The sequence below is a fragment of the Lipotes vexillifer genome, unplaced genomic scaffold, assembly GCF_000442215.2.
Source record: "Lipotes vexillifer unplaced genomic scaffold, Lipotes_vexillifer_v1.1 scaffold602, whole genome shotgun sequence".
Lineage (NCBI taxonomy): Eukaryota > Metazoa > Chordata > Mammalia > Artiodactyla > Lipotidae > Lipotes > Lipotes vexillifer.
In genome coordinates this window covers 1,423,058-1,445,745 of record NW_006790307.1, presented here as the reverse complement: position 1 = coordinate 1,445,745, position 22,688 = coordinate 1,423,058, and the positions used below count along the sequence as shown (strand labels likewise).

The following is a 22,688-nucleotide window of genomic DNA, read 5'->3' as shown; positions in this document are numbered from 1 at the left end:
TGGCGGCGGCGGCGGCTTCTTCCGTAGGACAATATGTTCAAGAGAATGGCCGAATTTGGGCCTGACTCCGGCGGGAGAGTGAAGGTCAGTGCCCGCCCCGCGCCTCCCCTCCGGGAGTGGCTCTCTCGCTCCGGCCCCTCCTGGCGCGGCCTGGGGAGGACCTGCCTGTTTCCTCTAGCGCCTTTGCGCCTCGGGCTGGAGCCGCGGTTTCCAGGCGGATGGCGAGTCAAAGCCCCAGAGGGGAAATCATGATTTCATTTGGCCCCAACTTCATGTGTCACCGCCTCCCTTCCATCCCAGACAAAAAACAAACATAATCGGTGGTGCCTGGGTTAGAGCTGGACATTGTTGCTGAGGAAAAAGCCACTTGCGGGGCTGGGAGATCCTCTGCTAACCCAGGTCACCTGTAAAAAGGCGGTGGGGAGGGCGGTACCCACCTATTGTGAGAGTAATAACAGTAGCAGATACCGTGCGAAGTAAGCACAGTGGGTGGACGCTTTACCCGATTCTCTGATTCAGTCCCTACAAAGGCAGTATAACCCCCAGTATTTACAACTAGAAAAGTTCAGAAGACTCCCCCAAGTTCATGGTGTTCTTAAAGTCCCAAGGCTACAGCCAAGATACTAATCAAGGCATGCAAAGAACATAACACTGCCTGGCACATAGGGAACATTCAGTACACGGTAGCTTCTTAGTTTTTAATTAAAGTGATCATAGAGCCTAACGTAATGTATGACACTGTGACACATTTCCCACCCACTTTACTACATCCCTGGCACATTAATTTTTTATGAGACGACCAACTGGTTCCTGATATAACACCTATTTTTACCCCTTGTGATTTTTATTTACCGCAGAAAGGAAAATTTTTTATAAAAGAAATCACACACTTTTGCACCAATCTAGTTGATCTAGGTTTTTTTTTTTTTGAGTCCTTCTCTATGTCATATTGTTTTCACATAATTTTATACTGAATATACAATTGTCATACACAGTGCTTTGAAAGTTTCAAAAGCTACTGAAATTTAATGGAAGGGGAAACAGATGCCAGGTAAAATTCATAGTACCATAAGGTTCATAAAAATACGTTTTCCCCCACTTTTGGGCGAGGTTTTGGAATGATAAGAAAGTACTACTGAACAAAGGATTAGAACACTAGCTTTTGGAGAAGAACTTACAGAACTCTCTCTACTTGTAATCATGTTAGGTTCTAAAAGTCTTTTAAGTCCAAAATCACTTGAGATTAGGCCTGTAGTCCTCAAATGCTTTTCCACCGAAAATGGGTCCGAGTTAGTCATGTAAAACTTCAAAATTAGGGACTTATTTCTTCTCCGTGCTGATTGTTATGTGGTCTTGTAAGCATCTTTTCCCAATTTAGATAAATTTGATCCAGGTAGAAAGTCTTTTGGCAGATGAACGGGCTTTTCATCATTGAGGAACTCCCCAAGTTCCTAGCAACGTTGTAGCAGTTCAGGATCTATTATCCCTCACCATGTCGGTGCTCCTTGTACTTATTCACTCGGGCCTTGAATGTGAGGCCCCATCTTTGGGTACCGCAAAAGGACACTTGCTGTGATTTTTTTTTTTTTAAGTTTGTGTACAAACCACTTGCCTTCTCCTGAACTAACTTTAGGCTAATAGGTATTGGTTTTATTTGTGAATTATCTAGTCACAATGAAAAGTTTTTCCATTTGTTCACTGCTTTTCCTCATTTCTTATTAATTGTTGATTACATTGGCACAGCACTTTTCACATGTGATATATCTTGCTCTTTGACCTTCAGATACAGTCTTACTATTGAACAATTGGTCTCAAATTCATGTGCAACATTGACTAATTTTCTTCACTTGGAATTTTTTCTATCTCCTTTCCATCGTAATCTGCCTTTACACTTAACCGGATGTGATGAGAAACACGTATGTACATCTCAGAACTGAACACAAATATAGCACACATGCCATCAATCCAGGGTTTACTGAGCTTGAGTCATCCAAGTGCCTCTTTGCCATTATCTGAATCGAAATGTAGTGTTTAACATTTTTGTTTAAATCAATTTTTTAAAGTCCCTTCCTAAGCATTACTATTTTTGAAGTTGTGGGTTTGAATTGCTAGTTATAGTTATGGTTTTTCTAATACAGATTAAACACAAGTAATAAAATGAAAATGTTTGCCCTTATTCTACCTAAAATCCCCTTCCAAACTGTCTTTAATTTTTGTACTGTGCTTTGGAGAACCCTGGTGTAAGCTGATAAGGACATTACCATCAGGTGAGTTGGTGAGCGTTATTCCAGACTGCTCTTTAAAGTTTGTAAATAGAGCTTTTTCTGTTTCTTTAAAAAAAAAAAGAGAGAGAGAAAGAAAAAAGGAACTCTCAAAGTACTCCACATGATTTAAATACATGTTTTCAAAGTGGGAACGTTGTAATTAATGTGGTGTTTAGTTATTTGTGGCATTATGAAATGAGGCTAATTGTCTGGAAATTATTTGTTGAGGGAAATCCATGTTATAAGCAAACTCTAGGTTGTTAGACTGCCTGCCATTTCTTAAAACAAGCTTTCAGAGTTCTAATTCTGTTTATTTGGGTAATAATACAATGTGTTTGTTTATTTATTTACTTATTTATTTATTTATTTATTTTCGGCTGCGTTGGGTCTTCGTTGCTGCACGCGGGATCTCTAGTTGCAGCGAGCGGGGGCTACTCTTCGTCGTGGCGCGCAGGCTTCTCATTGCGGTGGCTTCTCTTGTTGAAGAGCACGGGCTCTAGGTGCGCGGACTTCAGTAGTTGTGGCTCGCGGGCTCTGGAACGCAGGCTCAGTAGTTGTGGCGCACGGGCTTAGTTGCTCCACGACCTGTGGGATCTTCCTGGACCAGAGCTCGAACCCGTGTCCCCTGTATTGGCAGGCGGATTCTTAACCACCGAACCACCAGGGAAGCCCAATACAACGTTAACTGGTGTTGAAATTGTTTTCTTGTAGGGGGTTACAATCGTTAAACCAATAGTTTATGGTAATGTTGCTCGATATTTTGGAAAGAAAAGAGAAGAGGATGGGCACACGCATCAGTGGACAGTCTATGTAAAACCATATAGAAATGAGGTAGGTAATTGTTTTTCCTAAAACTTTTTTGAAGCTATAGTTTTTTTTGCTCAGAGTTAAATTGTAATATTGTATAGTAACTGATAATAAAATTGGCCCACTGTAGAAATGTTACCAAAAAAGTTGAAAGAATAAAGTAAGAGCTGTCATCTTTCTATAAGTGTTAGTAGAATCAACTTTCCAAAAATGTTTTCTAATTAAAATTAAGTTACGGTAAAAAGAACTATGCTATATGCACAGTACGTCTTCCAATCACCACACCTTAAGGTAGCCTAGTATATAATCAGGTATTTCAGGAATAGTAAATTTAAGTGATAATTTGGTAATCAGACCATCAGAAAAGATGAAAGACAAACTGCTACATAATCTAGCTGCTGGTAATTTGGTTTTGCTACTGAATCTCTAATGCCTGGAATGCAGTAAGTACATAGTGGGTATTCAACAGATACTTACTGAATGAATAAACTATTCCTCTATTTAAAACCCTTCATTCTGTATTTCAAATATCATTGTTCCAATATAGTGGAAGCAAGAAGGCAGGTGAGAATTTATGTTATCATTGTAATCATTCGTCACCTATTAGAAACATCTGAAAAAGCAGTTAGAGATGTCACGAAGAGTTGTTACTTCTGAAAAGATGAAAATGGTGCCAAATAGCCCAAGGGTAGATTCACAGCTTGATGATGATAAAGGTAGTCTGCTTCAAACACTTTGAATTATATTTTACCACCTGTAAGACTAGAATTTTGGACATACTTTTACTTTATCAAGGGTCACATTTTAAAAATAAATTGAATAATTATTCAAAATAACTTTATAGTGTCAATTTTAAGGGTAGAAATGCTGACTTATCATTCAAAATTACTTCCAATGCTGAATACTCTTTCTTCGCATGTACCCTACAGTATGTTCAGTCACATTTAATAAATTAAGAGATGATAAATTTAGAGGTAAATCGAAAGAAGGGCAATATGCCACACATTAAACTGCCATGTAGGACAGTTTACAGTAACTGAAGTCAGTGCAGCTGTAGCCACAATTTAAAGGTGACCACTTGAATGTAGAGCTCCTGAGCTGAAATCAAACATCTACAGGACATCAAGTAGTGATGCAACCCAAAGTTATCTTAATTTCAAGGACAAAGAATAAGGCAGTTGACTTTTGAGTTCTTCTTTTCTTCATCTTTCCACCAAAAGACTGAGTTAATACATGTTGAAACCAATTAAGCTTGATAATGTTTTTTCTTCAGCATTTATACTATTCTCTATTAAATAAAGTTAAAAGACGAAGAAAAAAATAACCTTCAAAGTCCCACAAAAACTTGTATATGAATGTTTGTAGTGACATTATTCATAGTAGTCCAAATGTCTCTAAACTGATGAATGGATAAATAAAATGTAGTGTATCCATATAGTGGAATATTATTAAGGAATAAAATAAAATATTGATGCATGCTACTAACACATGGAATAAATTAGAAAACATGACAAGTGAAGGAAGCCAGACACAAAAGCCACATACTGTATAATTCCATTTTTATAAAATGTCCATAATAGACAAATCCATAGACATAGAACTTGATTAGTGGTTGACAGCTGGTGGGAGGAAGAATGGTATGAGGTTTCCTTTTGTGTGATAAAATGTTCTCAAATTGATTGTGGTGATAGTTGTACAACTCTGTGAATATATTAAAAACCATTGAATGGTGAACTTTAAATGGGTGATTTGTGTAGTATGTTAATATCTCAATAGAGCTGTTAAAAACAAACAAAAAAAACCCACCTTCAGTGACTACCTATTGCTCTCATCATAAAGCTATCATGTTTAGAAGGCCTGCCATGACCTTTCCCTGTCCTATCTCTGTAGCCTTGTTCCTTGTCTGTGTTTGCCTCATTTCTTTATATCCTACATTTTACCAATACTAAATTACTCTGTTTCCCAAAGGAACACTCTTAAACCTCTTCCTTTCTTCCCACCCACTCCATTCTTATTGTTCCCTTAAGTCTTAGTTCAAGTGTATTTTCTTTAGATCTACTTTCTTGATCTCCAAAGACTAAAATAGCTGCCTTTCCTATGGATTTGTACCTAATGTCCTCATAACACATGACCTAATATGCACACAACAGATTACAGATTACAGCATTGAAATGCTGATTTTCTTGTCTGCCCCCCACTTTACAGTGAGACCCTGAGGACAAGATTCTGTTATTTATCATTATAGCATCTAACAGTATTGGCAGTCACTTATATTTGTAGAAAAAATGAATGAAAGTATTCCCAAAATAGTCTTCAAAGATGCTTATGAAAATCTGCCTTAGAAAAAATGTTCACAAAATAACGTTAAGTGATGAAGGCAGATAGTAATATATTATTACAGTAGGATCCCAGTTAAAAAAATATGTAGATAACAAGCATATAAAAATTCCTGAAAGCAAATAGAAAGATTAATGAGCATTACTGTTGAATGCAACTTCCTCTGTTTTGCATTTTCCTGTTTTTCTATAATGAATTATTTTTGAAAAGGCCTCCTTCACTAGCAGGATCCCTTTTGTTTGCTGGAACTAATGAATATGCTTTTGTGCTTCAAAATATAATTAAGGAAAGGAAGAGTTTTATATCCAACAGTTTTAGGTTGCTTAGCTTAGTTGACCTTTGTATAATATAATTTTGTTTTTTGAAGTTGCTTAGTTCTTAGATTTGCTTTGGTGTATATGTTTATTTCTGTAGAAAATATTGGAAATGTACTGTTGTTTTATGGAAAAATCAAAATTGATTTTGAGTATTGTCTACAGAGATATATAAAAATAGGAATGCAAAACAATGAATTAGGGACATATATATTTCTATATATTATGAATTTTGAAAGAATTCTGCACAGGCTTCCTTTGTTTAAAATAAAAAACAAACCTCCAGGGTATAATTCATGTTTCTTAGAAAATTGGTTTCCATAAAATTTAAGGTGAAGTGTATTTTATAAAATTGGCACAGGTGCTTTGTGTATTTCCTTCCTAATTTTTATGTGTAGATGGCAGAACTAATTAATGCCTCTATTTTAGGATATGTCAGCATATGTGAAGAAAATCCAATTTAAATTACATGAAAGCTATGGCAATCCTTTAAGAGGTACAATAGTTTTTTTAAATTCATAATATTATAAATTTTAAAAGAGCTAGGAAACTGTATCAGTAATTTACAATTTATAATTGTTTTCTTTTTTTCTTTCTTTTAGTTGTTACTAAGCCTCCATATGAAATTACTGAAACAGGTTGGGGTGAATTCGAAATAATCATCAAAATATTTTTCATTGATCCTAATGAAAGACCTGTAAGTAATGTTAATCTCTGCAAATATAAAATGGATTTTTTAGTAATTGTGAAAATTTTACAATATTCAATAGCTTGTTATATGTTGATGTTTTCATTCAGGTATACTTTATGTAAGCTTATGGCTTGGTGTATCTTGCTATGAGTTAAGGTTTTTCATTTTTAAGTGAAGTGCCTTGCAAAACTCTTGTTTTTCTAGTATAAAAAGAAGGGATAGAATGTGAACAGTTATTTGAAAGGAATCATGGAAATTACATGATTACTACAGCAAAAAAATTTAAAATTCATTAGTATCGTTTGGTTATTAGTAACAAACAAGTGGAGTCCATATGCTCTCTGAAATGGGAGTGTCTGGTTTTTTATAGTTAAAAGCCCTAGAAAGTCTTTGTACATTCTCAAACTGTCATCAGTACTAGCAGCTTTATCTTATACCTGGATCCTTATTTATAACCACTGACTTTTTCATTATTTGATCTCTTCAGATGTTGCTTGATAATGTAAAAAGTCTCTCAAAGCTTTCACTTTGACCCCTCAGCAACTTCGTGAGGTTGGTGAGATCCTCGTTTTAGAGATGAGCATATTAAGGCTCAGAGATGAAGTCATGTGCTCAAAAACACAGTTAATTGTGGTGGAGCTAGTTTTTGAATCCAGGTATTTGCATTCAGACCTCACACTCCTTCCTTTACTCTTGCTTTTGACTAAAACCACTAAACCTAAAGCGTCACAACTCAGGCTCTCTCATTGCACATTTGTATGGCTGGTGTTTAACTCCAGTTTCAGGGCTTTAATGTTCATCACCATTAATTTTCATCTTGATAGATTCAGCTCGCTCCTTTAGCACCATTAACACTTTAATTATCAGATTACATTTGTAAAACGATGTGCTTTTAAAGGATTTGGATGTCACCTGGGCCAGTGATACAGAGAATTAGTTCCTAACTAGTTGCATTAGAAATGCCTGAGATGTTTTTTTATAAGTTCAGACTTCTAGGCCCCATTCCACGGAGCGTGATTCACAGGTTTGGAGAGGGGCCAGCACCCCAGGTAATTCTGATGCGCAGTAATATTTAGGACCCATTGAGGTAGACCATACTCTTCCTACGTAGAAGTTCCTTTAGGCAGTCCAATATAGCAAGAAGAGAATATTGACTTCCGTTATTAAGTGAAACATCCTATTCAGGTTTGGGGTAGTTCTAGTTTTAAGAAAGCTCTACTTTATGTTAAGCTTCCTTGAACTTTTTACTGATAACTATTCATACTTTAGTTTTCTTTTCTCCTGAAGAACGATCTATAGCTCATTTAAATATCTTCATGTGATAAGGTTTCCAGGTCTCCTACCATTCTTGTCCTTCTGGGAAACTCTCACAGACATTATATTCTGTTTGACAAGAAATTATTAAATATCCATATTTGCAAGATATTGCCCAAGGGGTGGGATACAAAGATGAGACACTACACCTATCCTTAACCAAAGTAGTCTATTAGGGAGAATAGAGCACAGAATAGGCAGATGTTGAGAGAGAGGAAGAAGTTGGTCATGTTACTAGAGCAGAGGTTCTTGTTAACTTTGTAAGATTGCTTTGAGTTCATTTTATTTTGAGAATGTGCTGCCTTACCTGTCTGCCTCCTCATCTGTCTCCCCCTTCTTTCTTCCCTACCTTGCCCTCGGTTGGAAAATACATCTCTGAAAGAAATCATTATATAATGTAACCTCATTATGAAACAGCTCTCAAAGTCTGCTCTTGGGAAAGTAGGGTAATATGATCTTTTGCCTTTCTGGAGTGATTCCTTTATTGAATAGGTTTCCATATAGATCGACATAGGCCTGAGTTTTATCCCCTCCAAATTACTGTAGTGTTCTTTTAGTATAATGAAACCATTATAGTTTTTGAATAGTTGGCTCTTACAGAAAATAAGTCATATGAGGTTTATTTAAAATATAACAGAAAGATATGGGTAACTTGTGATTTACTTCTGTTATCCAGTAACCTATTACACATCAAACCACTGTAAAAGGAATGGTTGTTTCTAAAAGCAAAATGCTAATATTGGGTTTTTATTCCTAGAAATATCTCTGGCAAGTATAGGCATTTTCATTGCTCTAAGAATCTTCAAACACCACTGAAAATTAGAGACATCTGTCCTGAAATTATTCATTGCCTATATCTGCATGAATGCCTCTCCAGGTCCGAATAATAAATTTGGGAATGGAAGGCTTTATGATGTAGGTTTTTTTTTTTTTTTGCGGTACACGGGCCTCTCACTGCTGTGGCCTCTCCCGTTGCAGAGCACAGGCTCCAGACGCACAGGCCCAGCGGCCATGGCTCACAGGCCCAGCCGCTCCGCGGCACGTGGGATCCTCCCGGACTGGGGTACGAACCCGTGTCCCCTGCATCGGCAGGCAGACTCTCAACCACTGCGCCACCAGGGAAGCCCTATGATGTAGTTTTTAATACTTCTTAAATTATAAAAGACATGCATATAGTTTTTTAAAAAGATTTAAAAAATAAAAAATACAAGTCTCCTGTATTAGTTTCCTAGGGCTGCCATAAGAAAGTACCTCAAACTGAGTGGCTAAAAACAACAGAAATTTATCCTCCCGGTTCTGGAGACTGGAAATCCCAAATCAAGGTGTTGGCCATGCTCTCTCCAAAGCCTCTAGGCGAGAATCTTTTCATGCCTCCTCTAGTTCCTGGTGGCCCCAGGCATTCCTTGGCTTGTGGCAGTGTAACTCCAGTCTCTGCCTCCATTTTCACATGGCCTTCTCTCTCTCCCTCCCTGTCTCTGTGTCACTTCTCTTTTTATGAGGACACCAGTCATATTGAATTAGGGTCCCCCCCTAATGTCTTCATCTTAACTTGATTACATCTGCAAAAGGCTCTTATTTCCAAATAAGGTTACATTTACATGTTCTGAGGTTTAGCACTTCAACATATATTTTGGGGAATACAGTTCAACCCGTAACATCTTCTTTCCCCCATCTCTGACCCCTTCCTCAGGAAAACCACGGTTACTGTTTTCAGTTCCTCTAGAAATTATTCCCATTCATCTCGTGTATTTAAATTCCTAAGGTTGGATTTTTCAATTTTAGATAGTGCCTGTCAGCTCCTAGTGATGACAGCTGATCCTTTTTCTTTGTCTTTCTTGGTTTCTTTTTTCATTTTGCTGCAGGACTTTATTCAGAAAGGATGCGAGAGAAGTAAAATTTCAGAGCCAATGCTCTCTGAAAATATCTTTATTTTTGTTTACCTCTCACTTGATTGGGTGAAGAATTCTAGGTCCCACAGGAGGTGTGCTCTCTCATCTGTGAGTGGGGGGAGAGGAGCGAAGGTTGGCCAGCCTAGCCGCCCCACAGCCTTCTTGATTTCTGTACCTGCCAGCTTTGCGCTCGCAGTCTCTCCCCGGAGCTCCACTGGGGGCAGTGGCTCCCACCTCTGATGCAGTTTTCTTCTTTAAGATTTTAGGTTATGGATTTCCCTGTTATGGTTTATCCATCTGTGTAGTCTCATCTGCTTTCTGTCTGTTCCAGAAATTTGTCAAATTATCTGCTTTAAATATGGCATATGATCCATACTCCTTATGAGGATTTTAACTAACTTTTTGGAAAATCCTTTGAGGTCTCTGAATTGGTTTCTATACCTTCAACATGAACTCTGATGTTTTACCAGCTAGGTTTTGTTTTGCTCAAATAATCACACATTGTGCTGCAAAGCTTTTCCTTTGATGTCTTACTGTATCCGTCTTTAAATATTTTGAAGACATATTGCTCTTGCCGAAGTGAATTATCACTGACTAACTTTGTGTTTGTTTATCATGCTACTTATGTATTAATCTTATTATTACACTAAAGAAGTTAACTTGTCCTCACTGAGCATTTTAGTCCTGATCATTCCTTTTGAAAGTATCAAATCTTTTTTTGCCATAGTAAGTTTGTAAACTTTAACTGTCACAGTTAATCAGATTTCACCTGTGTAAGTAAAAGAATTCATCTTAGTGACTTACCAGTTTAATTTCCATAGCTGTATCTTGTGTTATTTTTATATATAGTCACTCTCTAGAGATGCTTTATAATTAATGTTTGCTTACCCTCTTCAAAACATACATATTGAATAGATGTAGATAAATGGTAATACCTAATAGGAAAATAAAAGTACACACAGAATTTGGGTGACCTGCCATAGTAAGTTGTAGTTGAAACAAGATCCTGAATTTGATATGTTTACTAATTCAGTCTCTAAATCAGTTACAGAAATGATGATGTCTCATAATGATGATAAAAACCATTGCACAGATGTCATGTCTGTTTTTATTTCACAGGTAACCCTGTATCACTTATTAAAGCTATTTCAATCAGACACCAATGCAATGCTGGGAAAAAAGACAGTGGTTTCAGAGTTCTATGATGAAATGGTAAGAAGATTTTATAATGAGAGTTTTTAAAGCATTTTAAATTGTAGATTTTGCAGTTATTGGGCTTTTTTTCATTCTCTTCCATTAGATATTTCAAGACCCAACAGCAATGATGCAACAATTATTAACAACATCTCGTCAGCTTACCTTAGGAGCCTATAAGCATGAAACAGAATGTAAGTGCCATGAGTTCATAATTAATCCTGAGAAATAATGTATTCTGTAATGGTGAAAGGATTGTATGATTAGCGACTATTAAGTTTTTTTCCTTAGTAGATACAGGTAAAATTTTTAGGAGTTATACAGTATATGTATTACTAAAGAACATGTAAGAAGGATGTTTTAAATAGTTCTCAAAGTAGGCCTACTTTCAAAAAGGTAAAAGACAGCCTCTGACACACTCTGAAATACTGTTTGTCTTTATTCACTAATTACATTTAAGCATAGCTTTTCATTAATCTTGCTTAACCTGTCACTCAGTCATTTTCTGTTTACTAGTCTTTGCTAACAAAATCGGTGTGAAGAACCTTGCAAAACATAATTATACTTAAGTGTACGGTGAACTAGTTTCTCCCTCTCTCTCTTTTTAACCTGTCACCTGACATAGTTTCGTATTAATGCTTGGGTGGTGAAGAACAGAATGCCTTATTGATAGTCAGTCATGCTGGCTTTTCCCTTTAGCTTACGAGGCCTCAGAATCCCCTACACATCGTTTCATGAAGCTGTTGCCAACCATTTGCAGTTGTCATTCAAGATGAAATCTACTTACCAACCCTGTGTTGACATTTGTCACCATTTATTCGGTTTTTCCTTTGATCTTTCATTTATTTGCTTACAGTATATATTGAGCAACAGTAAGATGCCAGGCATTGTTCAGAGGATAGAGCAGACAAAAGCCCTGCCCTCATGGAGCTTACATACTAGTGGAAAGAAGACAAATATTAAATAGAACAATGAAGTGTGAAGTAGTGATTGGATGGCATGAAGAAAACTAATGCAGGGGAGGGAGTGCTTTTGGTGGGAAGAGATGGTTAAGAGTTTTAAATATCAGGTCAGAGAATGCTTACTGAAATGGTGGCATTGGAGCAAATACCAAAAGGAGTGGGGAGATGAGCCATGCAGCTACATGAGAGACGAATGTTACGTGTAGAGTGGCAGCAAGGGCAGGAACCCTGAGGTAAGAGCATGCCTGGCATATCCGAGGAACAGCAAGAAGGCCAGTGTGCCTGGAGTAGAGTGAACAAGGGGACAAGGAGTGGGACATGAGGCCAAAGAAGTTATTATGGGACCAGCTCATATAGGGAGTTTAAGTTATTAAACTGAAGGAGATGGGAAGTCTTTTGTGGGTTTTGAGCAGAAGAGTGACAGTATAAGACTAATATTTTAAAAAGATCAGTCACCCTGGTTGCTGTGTTGAGAGTAGACTGTAAAGCAGAAAGGGTAGAAGCAGAATAGTTAGGAGGCTATTCCAGTAATCCAGATATAGAATTGTGGGTAGTACCAGAGTGATAGCAATGGAGGTGGTGAGAAGGGGTCAGGTTCTAGTTTGAAGATAGGTACAGTAGGATTTGCTGATGGTTTGATAATAATATATGAAAGAAGGAGATGAACAAAGAATGACTGTTAAGGTTTGGGGCCAAAGGAAACAAACAAACAAAAATTATTGTTACTTTTCATAGAGATGGGAAGTCTGGGAGGGGCAGCTTTGAGGGGAAAGATTAGGAGTACAGTTTTGGACATGATGGCTGTGGGATGCCTGTAAGACATCTAAGTGGAGATGTTGAGAAGGGAATTGTGCTCAAAGTCTGGTATTCAAGGAGAGGTCTAGGCTGAAGGTATAAATGTGGAAGTTAATATACACATGGATTTATAAATTGTGAGGCCAAATGGTATCATCACAAGAGTAAGTGAAGATAGAAAAGAGGTTCAAAGATTGAGCCCTGGGCACTCCAACATTTAGAGATTAAGGAGATGACCAGCAAAGGAATTAGAAAAGAACAGTGAGTGTGGAGGGAGAAAAACTAGGTGCACATAATATCCTAGAGCCAGGTGAAGAAAGTGTATCAGGAAATAGTCATTAGCTGTGTTCAGTATCTCTGATAGGTCAAGCCAAGAAATAGGCGATAGCAAGGTGGAGGTCCTTGGTGACCTTAACAGGAGCAGTTGAAGGAGAATAGTCAGGACAGAAGATCAGTTGAAGTGGATCAAGAGAGAATGAGATGAGGGAGTTCCCTGGCGGTCCAGTGGTTAGGACTTGGCACTTTCACTGCCGTGGTCTGGGTTCAAATCCCTGGTCAGGGAACTAAGATCCTGCAAGCCGTGCAGTGCTGGCAAAAAAAAGAGAGAGAGAGTGAGATGAGAAATTGGAGACAGGTGCTGTGGACAACTTTGTCTTGGAGCTTGACTATAAAGGGAAAGTAGCCCTTGAAGCAGTAACAGAAGCAGGATTTGGGGTCAAGAGAGCAGAGTTTTCAGGGGAAACAGACCAGTATCATTATAGGCTGGAAGAAGCGATCCAGTAAAAGAAGGGGGGTGGGGGATGAGAAAGCAGGAGAGAAGGAGGTTGCTGTTTAACCATTGTTGGTTATAGTAGTGTTTTGTTTGTATTTTCATGAAACCCTGACCAAGAGTTAAAAGATCTGAATACTGATTATAATTGCTACTTGGTAGTCATTTAAAATTGAAAATCACACTCATTAAAAAATTTTATGTTTCACTTTCTACATCTGAAAAAATACTTGGGCTACTTTGTTATGAACATAAAACAGATATGTATATGATCACTTTGAAAAGGTAAAAAACACTAGTCACATGCTATTTTAATTTGTTACTGGTCATATTCTCTCCATTATAGATCTCCTTTCTCTCATACTATGAAATGTGCCCAATTCATAGAGGAAACTTCTCTTTTTAAATTCAAGTACCCACATTTCTGTGTTTTCAACAAAAATAATATCATTAATTCATATATGTATAATAGTAGAGACAAATGTGTTTCATAAAAAGACTTTTCTACAAATTAATTTTTAACGTGTTAAAGTTTATGTGTGGAGCTTTATAACCTTCGGAAGTTTTTATCAGTAAATTGCACATTTTATATTATCTTCAGGTTATTTTCTCAACAGTGTCAAATCCATAAGGAAGAAAAAGATAATTCTGTAAATGGTATTGACACAATTGATAACTTTTGAGAAGAAAACTTAATTTAGATCATTGCTTTATAGCACTTATCAAAACAAATTCCAGTTTAATTAATGATAGTTAACTGTTTTTTGTGTGTTTTTTTAAAATTAATTAATTTATTTATTTTTGCTGTGTTGGGTCTTCATTTCTGTACGAGGGCTTTCTCTAGTTGCAGCGAGCAGGGGCCACTCTTCATTGCGGTGCGCAGGCCTCTCTTGTTGCCGAGCACAGGCTCCAGACGCGCAGGCTCAGTAGCTGTGGCTCACGGGCCTAGTTGCTCCGCGGCATGTGGGATCTTCTCAGACCAGGGCTCGAACCCGTGTCCCCTGCATCAGCAGGCAGATTCTCAACCACTGCGCCACCAGAGAAGCCCAGATAACTGTTTTTTTAAAGTCAGTTAAGCTGTTTAAAAAATTAGAGAAATGACTGTCCTGGCTAGTGAAGACTTTCTAAATTTGAGGTGTTAGAAGAAATCACATTGAAAGAAAGGCAAACTTGATTCTGCAAAAAAATATTTAACTTATTCATTTCAAAAGGGCAAAAAAGAAAGATAAATTTGTAGAAAATATGACGAAGGATTAATATCTTTAAAACCCTAAAATAAATAAAATATAATAAAATTTTAAACTTCAGTTGACAAATGGACAAAAGACATGGACAGATGAAAGAGGAGATGACTAGTAAATAAAAAGGGAAAATATTTGACCCTTCTAGTAATTTTTAAAATGCAAATCAAATAATAATGGGTGGTTATATTTGTATCAAATAAGCAAAAGGAATTTTTAATAGTTGTACCTATTAAGGATGTGGTGAACCCTGTGTTCTATGAATTGTTTGTGTGAGTAGGCCTTTTAGGAAAGCAACTTGGGAATATTAATCAAAGGTCTTAAAAAGGTAGGTATACTTTTACCAGTTTGAGAGCATTATACTCAATATTTGGTAATATCAGTTAGCTTTATTGAGTGCTTACTGTTTGTACTCTTGTAAATCTGTACATGTATAAACTCATTTACATCTACAATAACTTTATTAGGTAATCCATTTAGAAAAGGAAACTGAGGCACAGGGAGAGTAAGAAACTTGCCCAAGTTAACATGAGTTAGTGGTAGAGCCAGGACTTTATCCTAAGCAGTCCTCAGAACTTAGGCTCTAAAAACATAATAATATTTTTAGATAGAGTAATAGCCAGGATAGAGGTTGCTCATTATAAAATTTAAAACACATTAAAAGTTTATAAAGATGTTTATACTGATAAACCCATGGAAATTTACTTAAGTACTAATGATCTAGCTTTTAATAGAAATTGCTTCTACAAGGAATAATTAAAATGATAGTGAATGCTTGAAGAGAGTTTACATGTACTAGATAAGTGCTTTGCATTTCTTAATTTATTGAATACCCTTAACAACCCTAGGAGGAAGGTACTACTGTTAGCCCCATTTTCTAGGTAAGACCCTAGAGCATAGAGAGATTTGATATCTTGCCCCAAATCACTCAGCAAAGCCAGGATTTAAACCAAGACAGAGTGTGTGCTCTTAACCGATAAACTGTTCTATCTCTTTGTAAAAAAGCCTTACAGGGACTTCCCCAGTGGCACAGTGGTTAGGACTCTGCACTCCCAATGCAGGGGGCCCAGGTTCGATCCCTGGTCAGGGAACTAGATCCCACATACATGTCTCAACTAAGAGTTCGCATGCCACAGCAGAGGAGCCAGCCTGCCACAACTAAGACCCAGAGCAACCAAATAAATAAATAAATATTTTAAAAAAGCCTTACAGTCTATTTTTCTAACCAGTAAGTTACATTGGCTTTGCAAAAATATTAACTCTTCTTTGGATTGACTTACTCTAAATTGAGGATTTATTTGGAAATTTAAAACAGAAATTTTATCTATATTTATACACACACACACACACACATACATACATACATACATACATACATACATACATACATACATATATATATATATCTTAAATGTATGTATAAGCATTTAATATATTGGAAGCAGAAAACCAGAACAGGCTAAAAGAAGTTTTTAAATGTTTTCCGCTATCATCTCATTGGTAATTAACCCAGTTCTTTCAATATATGGTACCCTTTGCAGTCTCATGATTTGTCAAAAACAAAGTATATTGACTAAATCAGACCACAAAAATCTGTATCTACAGTATATGCTGTCCTCTGACAAATGAGTTAAATCAGGTCTTCCTGACTAGATTTAAAACTACCTGTTACAGTCATATAGGGCTCCTTGTTGTTTCCCAAATCTTTCTGTACTCTTTCCAAGGCCCACTATGTCCACTTCATCTACCTAATTCCTTTCTCATTCTTTAAAACTCAGTTCAGATTTTACTACTGCCAAGAAGCCTTCTTTGACATACACACACACCCTTTCCCCTTGGTATGTCATAGCACCCTATGATTATCTCATGACACTGTAATGCATTTTTCTTTCTTGTCTATCTCCTACTTCTGTATCCCACCATCTCACAATGTGCCTTTCACTCCATATGTTTTATAATTGATATGGAGAGAGAGGGGGAGAGCAAGGGGATAAAAATTTCTGCATAATAAAAAAGCATTGTCAACAAAGTCTAAAGACAGACAAGCCATGAAAAAATATTGTACTAAAATCACAAATGACTAGTTTCTTTAACGTATAAAGAGCTCCTGCACATCATTTAAAAAGGCTGATAACCAGTAACTAAACAGCTTCTGCAGAGCAAAGGAAACCATCAACAAAATGAAAAGGCAACCTACTGAATGGGAGAAAATATTTGCAAATCATGTATCTGATAAGAGGTTAATATCCAAAATATATAAAGAACTCATACAACTCAATGGCCAAAAAACTCATACAGTTTAATTAAAATTGGGCAGAAGAACTGAGTAGATATTTTTCCAAAGAAGACATGCAGATGGCCAACACGTATACGAAAAGATGTTCAACATCACTAATCATCAGGGAAATGCAAATCAAAACCACAATGAGATATCACTTCATGTCTGTTAGAATGGCTACTGTCAAAAAGACAAGAAATAACAAGTATTGGCAAGGATGTGGAGAAAAGGCAGCCCTTGTGCCATGTTGATTGGTGCAGCCACTATGGAAAACAGTATGTGGGGTCCTCAGAAAAATAAAAGTAGAGCTACCATATGATCCAGCAATTCCACTTCTGAATACATATCTGAACAAAACAAAAACACTACCTTGAAAAGATATATGCAACTCCATGTTTATTACAGCATTATTTACAATAGCCAAGACAGGTAAACAACATAAGTGTCCATCAACAGGTGACTAGATAAAGAAGAGGTGTTATATATATGTGTGTGTGTGTGTGTGTGTGTGTGTGTGTATACACATATATATACACACACACATGCATATATACACAATGGAATATTACTTAGCCATAAAAAAGAAGAAATCTTGCTGTTTGCGAGAACATGGATGGACCTTGAGGGCATTATGCTAAGTGAAATAAATCAGAGAAAGACAAATACAGTATGGTCTCACTTATATGTAGACTCTTAAAAAAAAAAAAAAAAAAAAGCTCACAGAGAATAGATTGGTGGTTGCCAGAGGTGGGAGGTGAGGGGTGGGCAAAAAGGTACAAACTTCTACTTATAAAGTAAGTCCTGGGGATGTAATTTATAGCATGGTGACTGTAGTTAATAATACTGTATTGCATATTTGAAAGTTACTAAGAGAGTAGATCTTAAAATTTATCACAAGAAAAATATCTGTAACTATATGTGGTGACAGATGTTAACTTCAGACTTACTGTGATGATCATTTTGCAATATATACAAGTATTGAATCATTATGTTGTACACCTGAAACTAGTATATGTCAATTATACCTCAATTTTTTTTTTTTTTTTTCTTTTCGGTACACGGGCCTCTCACTGTTGTGGCCTCTCCCGTTGCGGAGCACAGCCTCCGGACGCACAGGCTCAGCGGCCATGGTTCACGGGCCTAGCCGCTCCGCGGCATGTGGGATCTTCCCAGAACGGGGCACGAACCCGTGTCCCCTGCATCGGCAGGCGGACTCTCAACCACCGCGCCACCAGGGAAGCCCGATATACCTAAATTTTTTAAAAGGGTGGTGGGGAGAGCCGATAACCTAAAAGAAAAATGAGCAAAGGAAAAGCAGACAATCCATAAAAAGAAAGGGAGGGGAGCTTCCCTGGTGGCGCAGTGGTTGAGAGTCCGCCTGCCGATGCAGGGGACACGGGTTCGTGCCCCGGTCCGGGAAGATCCCACGTGCCGCGGAGCGGCTGGGCCCGTGAGCCATGGCCGCTGAGCCTGCGTGTCCGGAGCCTGTGCTCCGCAGAGGGAGAGGCCACAGCAGTGAGAGGCCCGCCAACCGCAAAAAAAAAAAAAAAAGAAAGGGAGGAATGTCCCCTAAACATATTAAAAGATGATCTGCCTCAGAAGTAATAGAAATGTAAATTAAAACTATTCTGAAATACCATTTTTAATCTTTCAGAGTAACTAAGACCAAAAAGTTGATGCAGTAGGGAAATAGACATACAATGCTAGTGAGATTATAAATTAAGAGGACCTCTAAGAGTCACTTGGCATTCTTCCAGATTTACAAGATCAAATGTCCTTCAATTACTGTTTACTGGAATTTAGCCCACAAGTATACTGGAATGATTATGTGCAGCATACATGTTATAGCATTGTTTGTAATAGAGAAAACTGGAAATACTCCAAATGTACATTAGAGGGGTCAGATGAATGAATTATGTATGTCCATTCAATGAGGTCCTCTGCAGCCTTTTAAAGAATGAGACAGCCCTGTGATATGGAATGAGCTTTCAGATGTAGTAATGTTAAGTGAAAGAGCAGGGTGCTGAGCAGTGTGGATAGCGTGACACCACTTGTGTTGAGGGTGAGGAGAAATCACACTTAGGTGTATGCTCGTCTCAGAACCAATTATTTCTGGAAAGATACCAAGGAAACCTAACAGTGATTATCTCTGGGAAGAGCGCTGGTTGGTGGGGGGCAGGGGTAAAAGGAGGCTTTTTTTGTTTTTGTTTTTATTGGAGTATAGTTGACTTACAATGTTGTGTTAGTTTCAGGTGTACAGCAAAGTAAATCAGTCATACACATATAAAAAGGAGACATTTTTTCCATTGTCTACACTTTTCAGCCTTTTAATTTTGTATCATGTGTGTGTACTATCTGTCTTCAAAAATAATTTTAAAAATAAAAGCAATGAAAAATTACAAAGAAAAATATGGATTGTTTTGGCAATATAAAAGTTTACCTGTGTTACAAAATATATCACAAAAAGAAAGCACCAGCAGTGAGGAAAATAAGGACACATTGCATGTTTTGTTTTTTTATAAATTTATTTATTTTATTTATTTATCTCTGGCTGCACTGAGTCTTCGTTGCTAGGCGCAGGCTTTCTCTAATTGTGGCGAGCAGGGGCTACTCTTTGTTGCGGTGCTCGGGCTTCTCATTGCGGTGGCTTCTCTTGTTGCGGAGCACGGGATCTAGGTGCGCGGGCTTCAGTAGTTGTGGCGCACGGGCTTAGTTGCTCCACAGCATGTGGGATCTTCCTGGACCAGGGCTCAAACCCATGTTCCCTGCCTTGGCAGGTGGATTTTTAACCACTGTGCCACCAGGGAAGTCCCACATTGCGTGTTTTTAATGCGCTAGATGCTTTAGGTATATTACTTAATCCTCATAAATCCTCCGAGAAATATGAAGTTTTAACTGTATCATACAGAAAAACGAGATGAAGGGAGACTTAGAGATATCAGCATTCAGCTATTAAGGGGCCAAGGGTGTATTTGAACTCAAGTCTTTCTGATTTCAGTGGTTTTGGTTTTTTTTCTTCACCAAACCACACTACTTCCAATTACTGATCCTTTTATGTTAACAAACAACTGTGCCTCAACATTCGTCAGCAGCAATTACCTGAAATGTCCACAAGGTGGAAATGTTGGATGTTAGTAGTCATTTTTCTCTGTAAAACTTGATGCTACACTATCCAAGTGGAATAGTTAAATCGATATAATCTATTTTGCAGTAATGATATTTTTCTTTTGTAATTTGTTATGTAGCCAGCTAGAATGTTTTAAATATTCAGTAATAATAATAATAGTAGTTAATATGGCTTTTTATGTGCCAGACAGTATTCTTTTTAAATCTTTTAAACAAATAATATTATGAGGTGTTTGCTATTATAATCTTCATTTTAGCAATGAGGAATAGAGCATAGAGATAATAAATAGCTTATTCAGAGTGGCACATCTAGTAAATGATAGAGCTGGAATTCAAACCTAGACACTTATTGATATCTTTTTGAAAAAAGAGGTTTGTTTTACCAGTGTGATTATGTAAGTTTTACCTGTACATAAATTTAAGAGTACTGTTTTTAGTAAACTCTTATTAGCTGGATGTCTCTTGGACTATATACTCCCTCATTTCCAAATCAAATTAGAAAATTAGACATAATTTTAAGACATAATTTAAGACATTTGTCTTAAAATGTTAACTGTGAATTAAAATATTAGTGGTCAAAAAAAATTTTTTTTAAATAAAAATAAAAAAATTAGTGGTCAGAATTTCATTCTTAGTGGTAGAAAACATATTAGATCCTCTCTGGAGAGTTCAGACTTTCTTACCCACCGCCCTGTGTCTAAAGTTACATATCTTAAGTTGTCTGCATTTCGTCAGGAAAACATTGGCCTAAGGAAATGCCACATTTATTGCTCTATGAAATATCTTGTACATGTGAGAAAAATGAAATAAATCAGTAAAAGTGTATGTTTTCTTTAGTTGCAGAACTTGAAGTGAAAACCAGAGAAAAATTAGAAGCTGCAAAAAAAAAAACAAGCTTTGAAATTGCAGAGCTTAAAGAGAGATTAAAAGCAAGTCGTGAAACTATAAATTGTTTAAAAAATGAAATCAGGAAACTCGAAGAAGATGATCAGACAAAAGAAATATAAACAGTTCTGAAGAGAACTCTATAGTAAGTGAAACTAAAAATAAGGTGGAGTTTAAAGGAGAGATGGACTACAAATGCTGCAGTGTTTCTTAGAGGAACTGCACATATAGTTGTCAGCCATAGATTTCTCAGCAATGGGGTCAAAGTATTTGTACTTTACAAGCAATCTTTAATATAAAATATGTGTATAATGCTATATAGGCATTTTATCAACCCATTTCGGGGTAGTTCTGTGATACTAAGCACAATTTTAAAACATTTTTATTGCATTGTATGTATAGCTTATCCTTTTGCCAGACATCAAAATTTCATTATAAAGTATAACTTGTACGAATTTTGTACTTCCCTAGTAGTTAGAATTCGTGGTAAAATTAATGTGTGTATTTAATTTCTTTAGTTCTTACCTGCCCCCATCCCAACTCTTTTGTATCTGATGTACCCAGTGCCCAATAAGCACTCAATAAATGCAGTTTACAGTTGCTGTTTCTGCCTCTTGATGTGTTTCTTCGCCTTGAAGCAATTCAAACTCTCTCATTACAGTTAATGTATCTCCATAATATTGTGACCATGCATCTCTTATTTGCAGTCACTGTAGCATACAGAAGCTCTCTGACAGCCAAGATCATATCTTAAGTATTGTTCTGCCTAACTCCCACAGTGTCATTAGTTTTCACATAGAACAATATTCAGTCCTTCATGCATGTTCCAAAGACATATAGTAGGGGACCCCAAGCGGGGCCACAGACCGGTATCAATTTGTGGCTATTAAGAACAGGGTCACACAGCAGGAGGTGAGTGGCAGGCTGGTGAGTGAGCAAAGCTTCATCTGTATTTACAGCCGCTCCCCATCACTCACATTACCACCTGAGCTCCACCTCCTGTAGATCAGAGGTGGCATTAGATTCTCATAGGAGTGGGGACCCTACTGTGAACTGGGCATGTGAGCGATCTAGGTTGTGCACTCCTTATGAGAATCTAATGCCTGATGATCTGAGGTGGAGCTGAGGCAGCCCCATCACCCCCAGATGGGACCATCTAGTTACAGGAAAACAAGCTCAGGGCTCCCACTGATTCTGCATAATGGTGAGTTGTATAATTATTTCATTATATGTTACAATGTAATAATAATAGAAATAAGGTGCACAATAAATGTAATGTGCTTGAATCATCCCAAAACCATCCCCACCCCATCCCCAGTCCGTGGAAAAACTGTCTTCCGTGAAACCGGTCCCTGGTGCCAAAAATGTTAGGGACTGCTGACATATAGGATGCAGCTGTGCATCAATTTTACATACTACCCCTAATTTCTCTACCTTATCCTCAGGCTGTCCTGTTCAGCTCCACATGGTGAGTCCTCTATTTTTGACTCATCTAATTTGAACATTAGTGGTACTTAATTTTTAAGGCCATGTTGGCTGACCCATCTTGGCAACCTAGGAGCAACAATAAGTAGGAAAGTATTTTGGAAAACATGTAATATTAACATGTTACAAAGCTCCTAGAAGTGGAAACCACACATATGCCTAATGCAGATTCTATACCTTCTACAGAGTGATAACTAGCCACTCTAGTACTTTAAGATACTTTTAATCTATCTGCCCTGGTGGATTGGTTACTTTTTACTTTGTTGCTTTATTTTCTGGGTTGTGACATTAATAAGCATTATGGTGGCTGGATAAAGCTGTGGTCTAAGATTTCTGC

General features: G+C 37.3%; 1 protein-coding gene across 1 annotated transcript; it reads left to right on the top strand.

Moving 5' to 3' along the window:
- Positions 1–4: 4 nt before the first annotated feature.
- On the top strand, positions 5–21,469 carry YEATS4 (YEATS domain containing 4). Its single transcript, XM_007463553.1, has 7 exons — positions 5–84; positions 2,976–3,095; positions 6,152–6,218; positions 6,325–6,419; positions 10,736–10,828; positions 10,917–11,004; positions 20,819–21,469. Exons 1-7 carry the CDS (start codon positions 34–36, stop codon positions 20,986–20,988), a joined length of 684 nt encoding a protein of 227 aa, XP_007463615.1. The 5' UTR covers positions 5–33; the 3' UTR covers positions 20,989–21,469.
- Positions 21,470–22,688: the final 1,219 nt, after the last annotated feature.

Bases quoted from the DNA above. Each gene is read 5' to 3' on its own strand.
- YEATS4 (XM_007463553.1), top strand. From the start codon at position 34: ATGTTCAAGAGAATGGCCGAATTTGGGCCTGACTCCGGCGGGAGAGTG. The intron at 3,096-6,151 runs GTAGGTAATTGT...CCTCTATTTTAG, and splicing joins TAAAACCATATAGAAATGAG to GATATGTCAGCATATGTGAA. The intron at 6,219-6,324 runs GTACAATAGTTT...TCTTTCTTTTAG, and splicing joins CTATGGCAATCCTTTAAGAG to TTGTTACTAAGCCTCCATAT.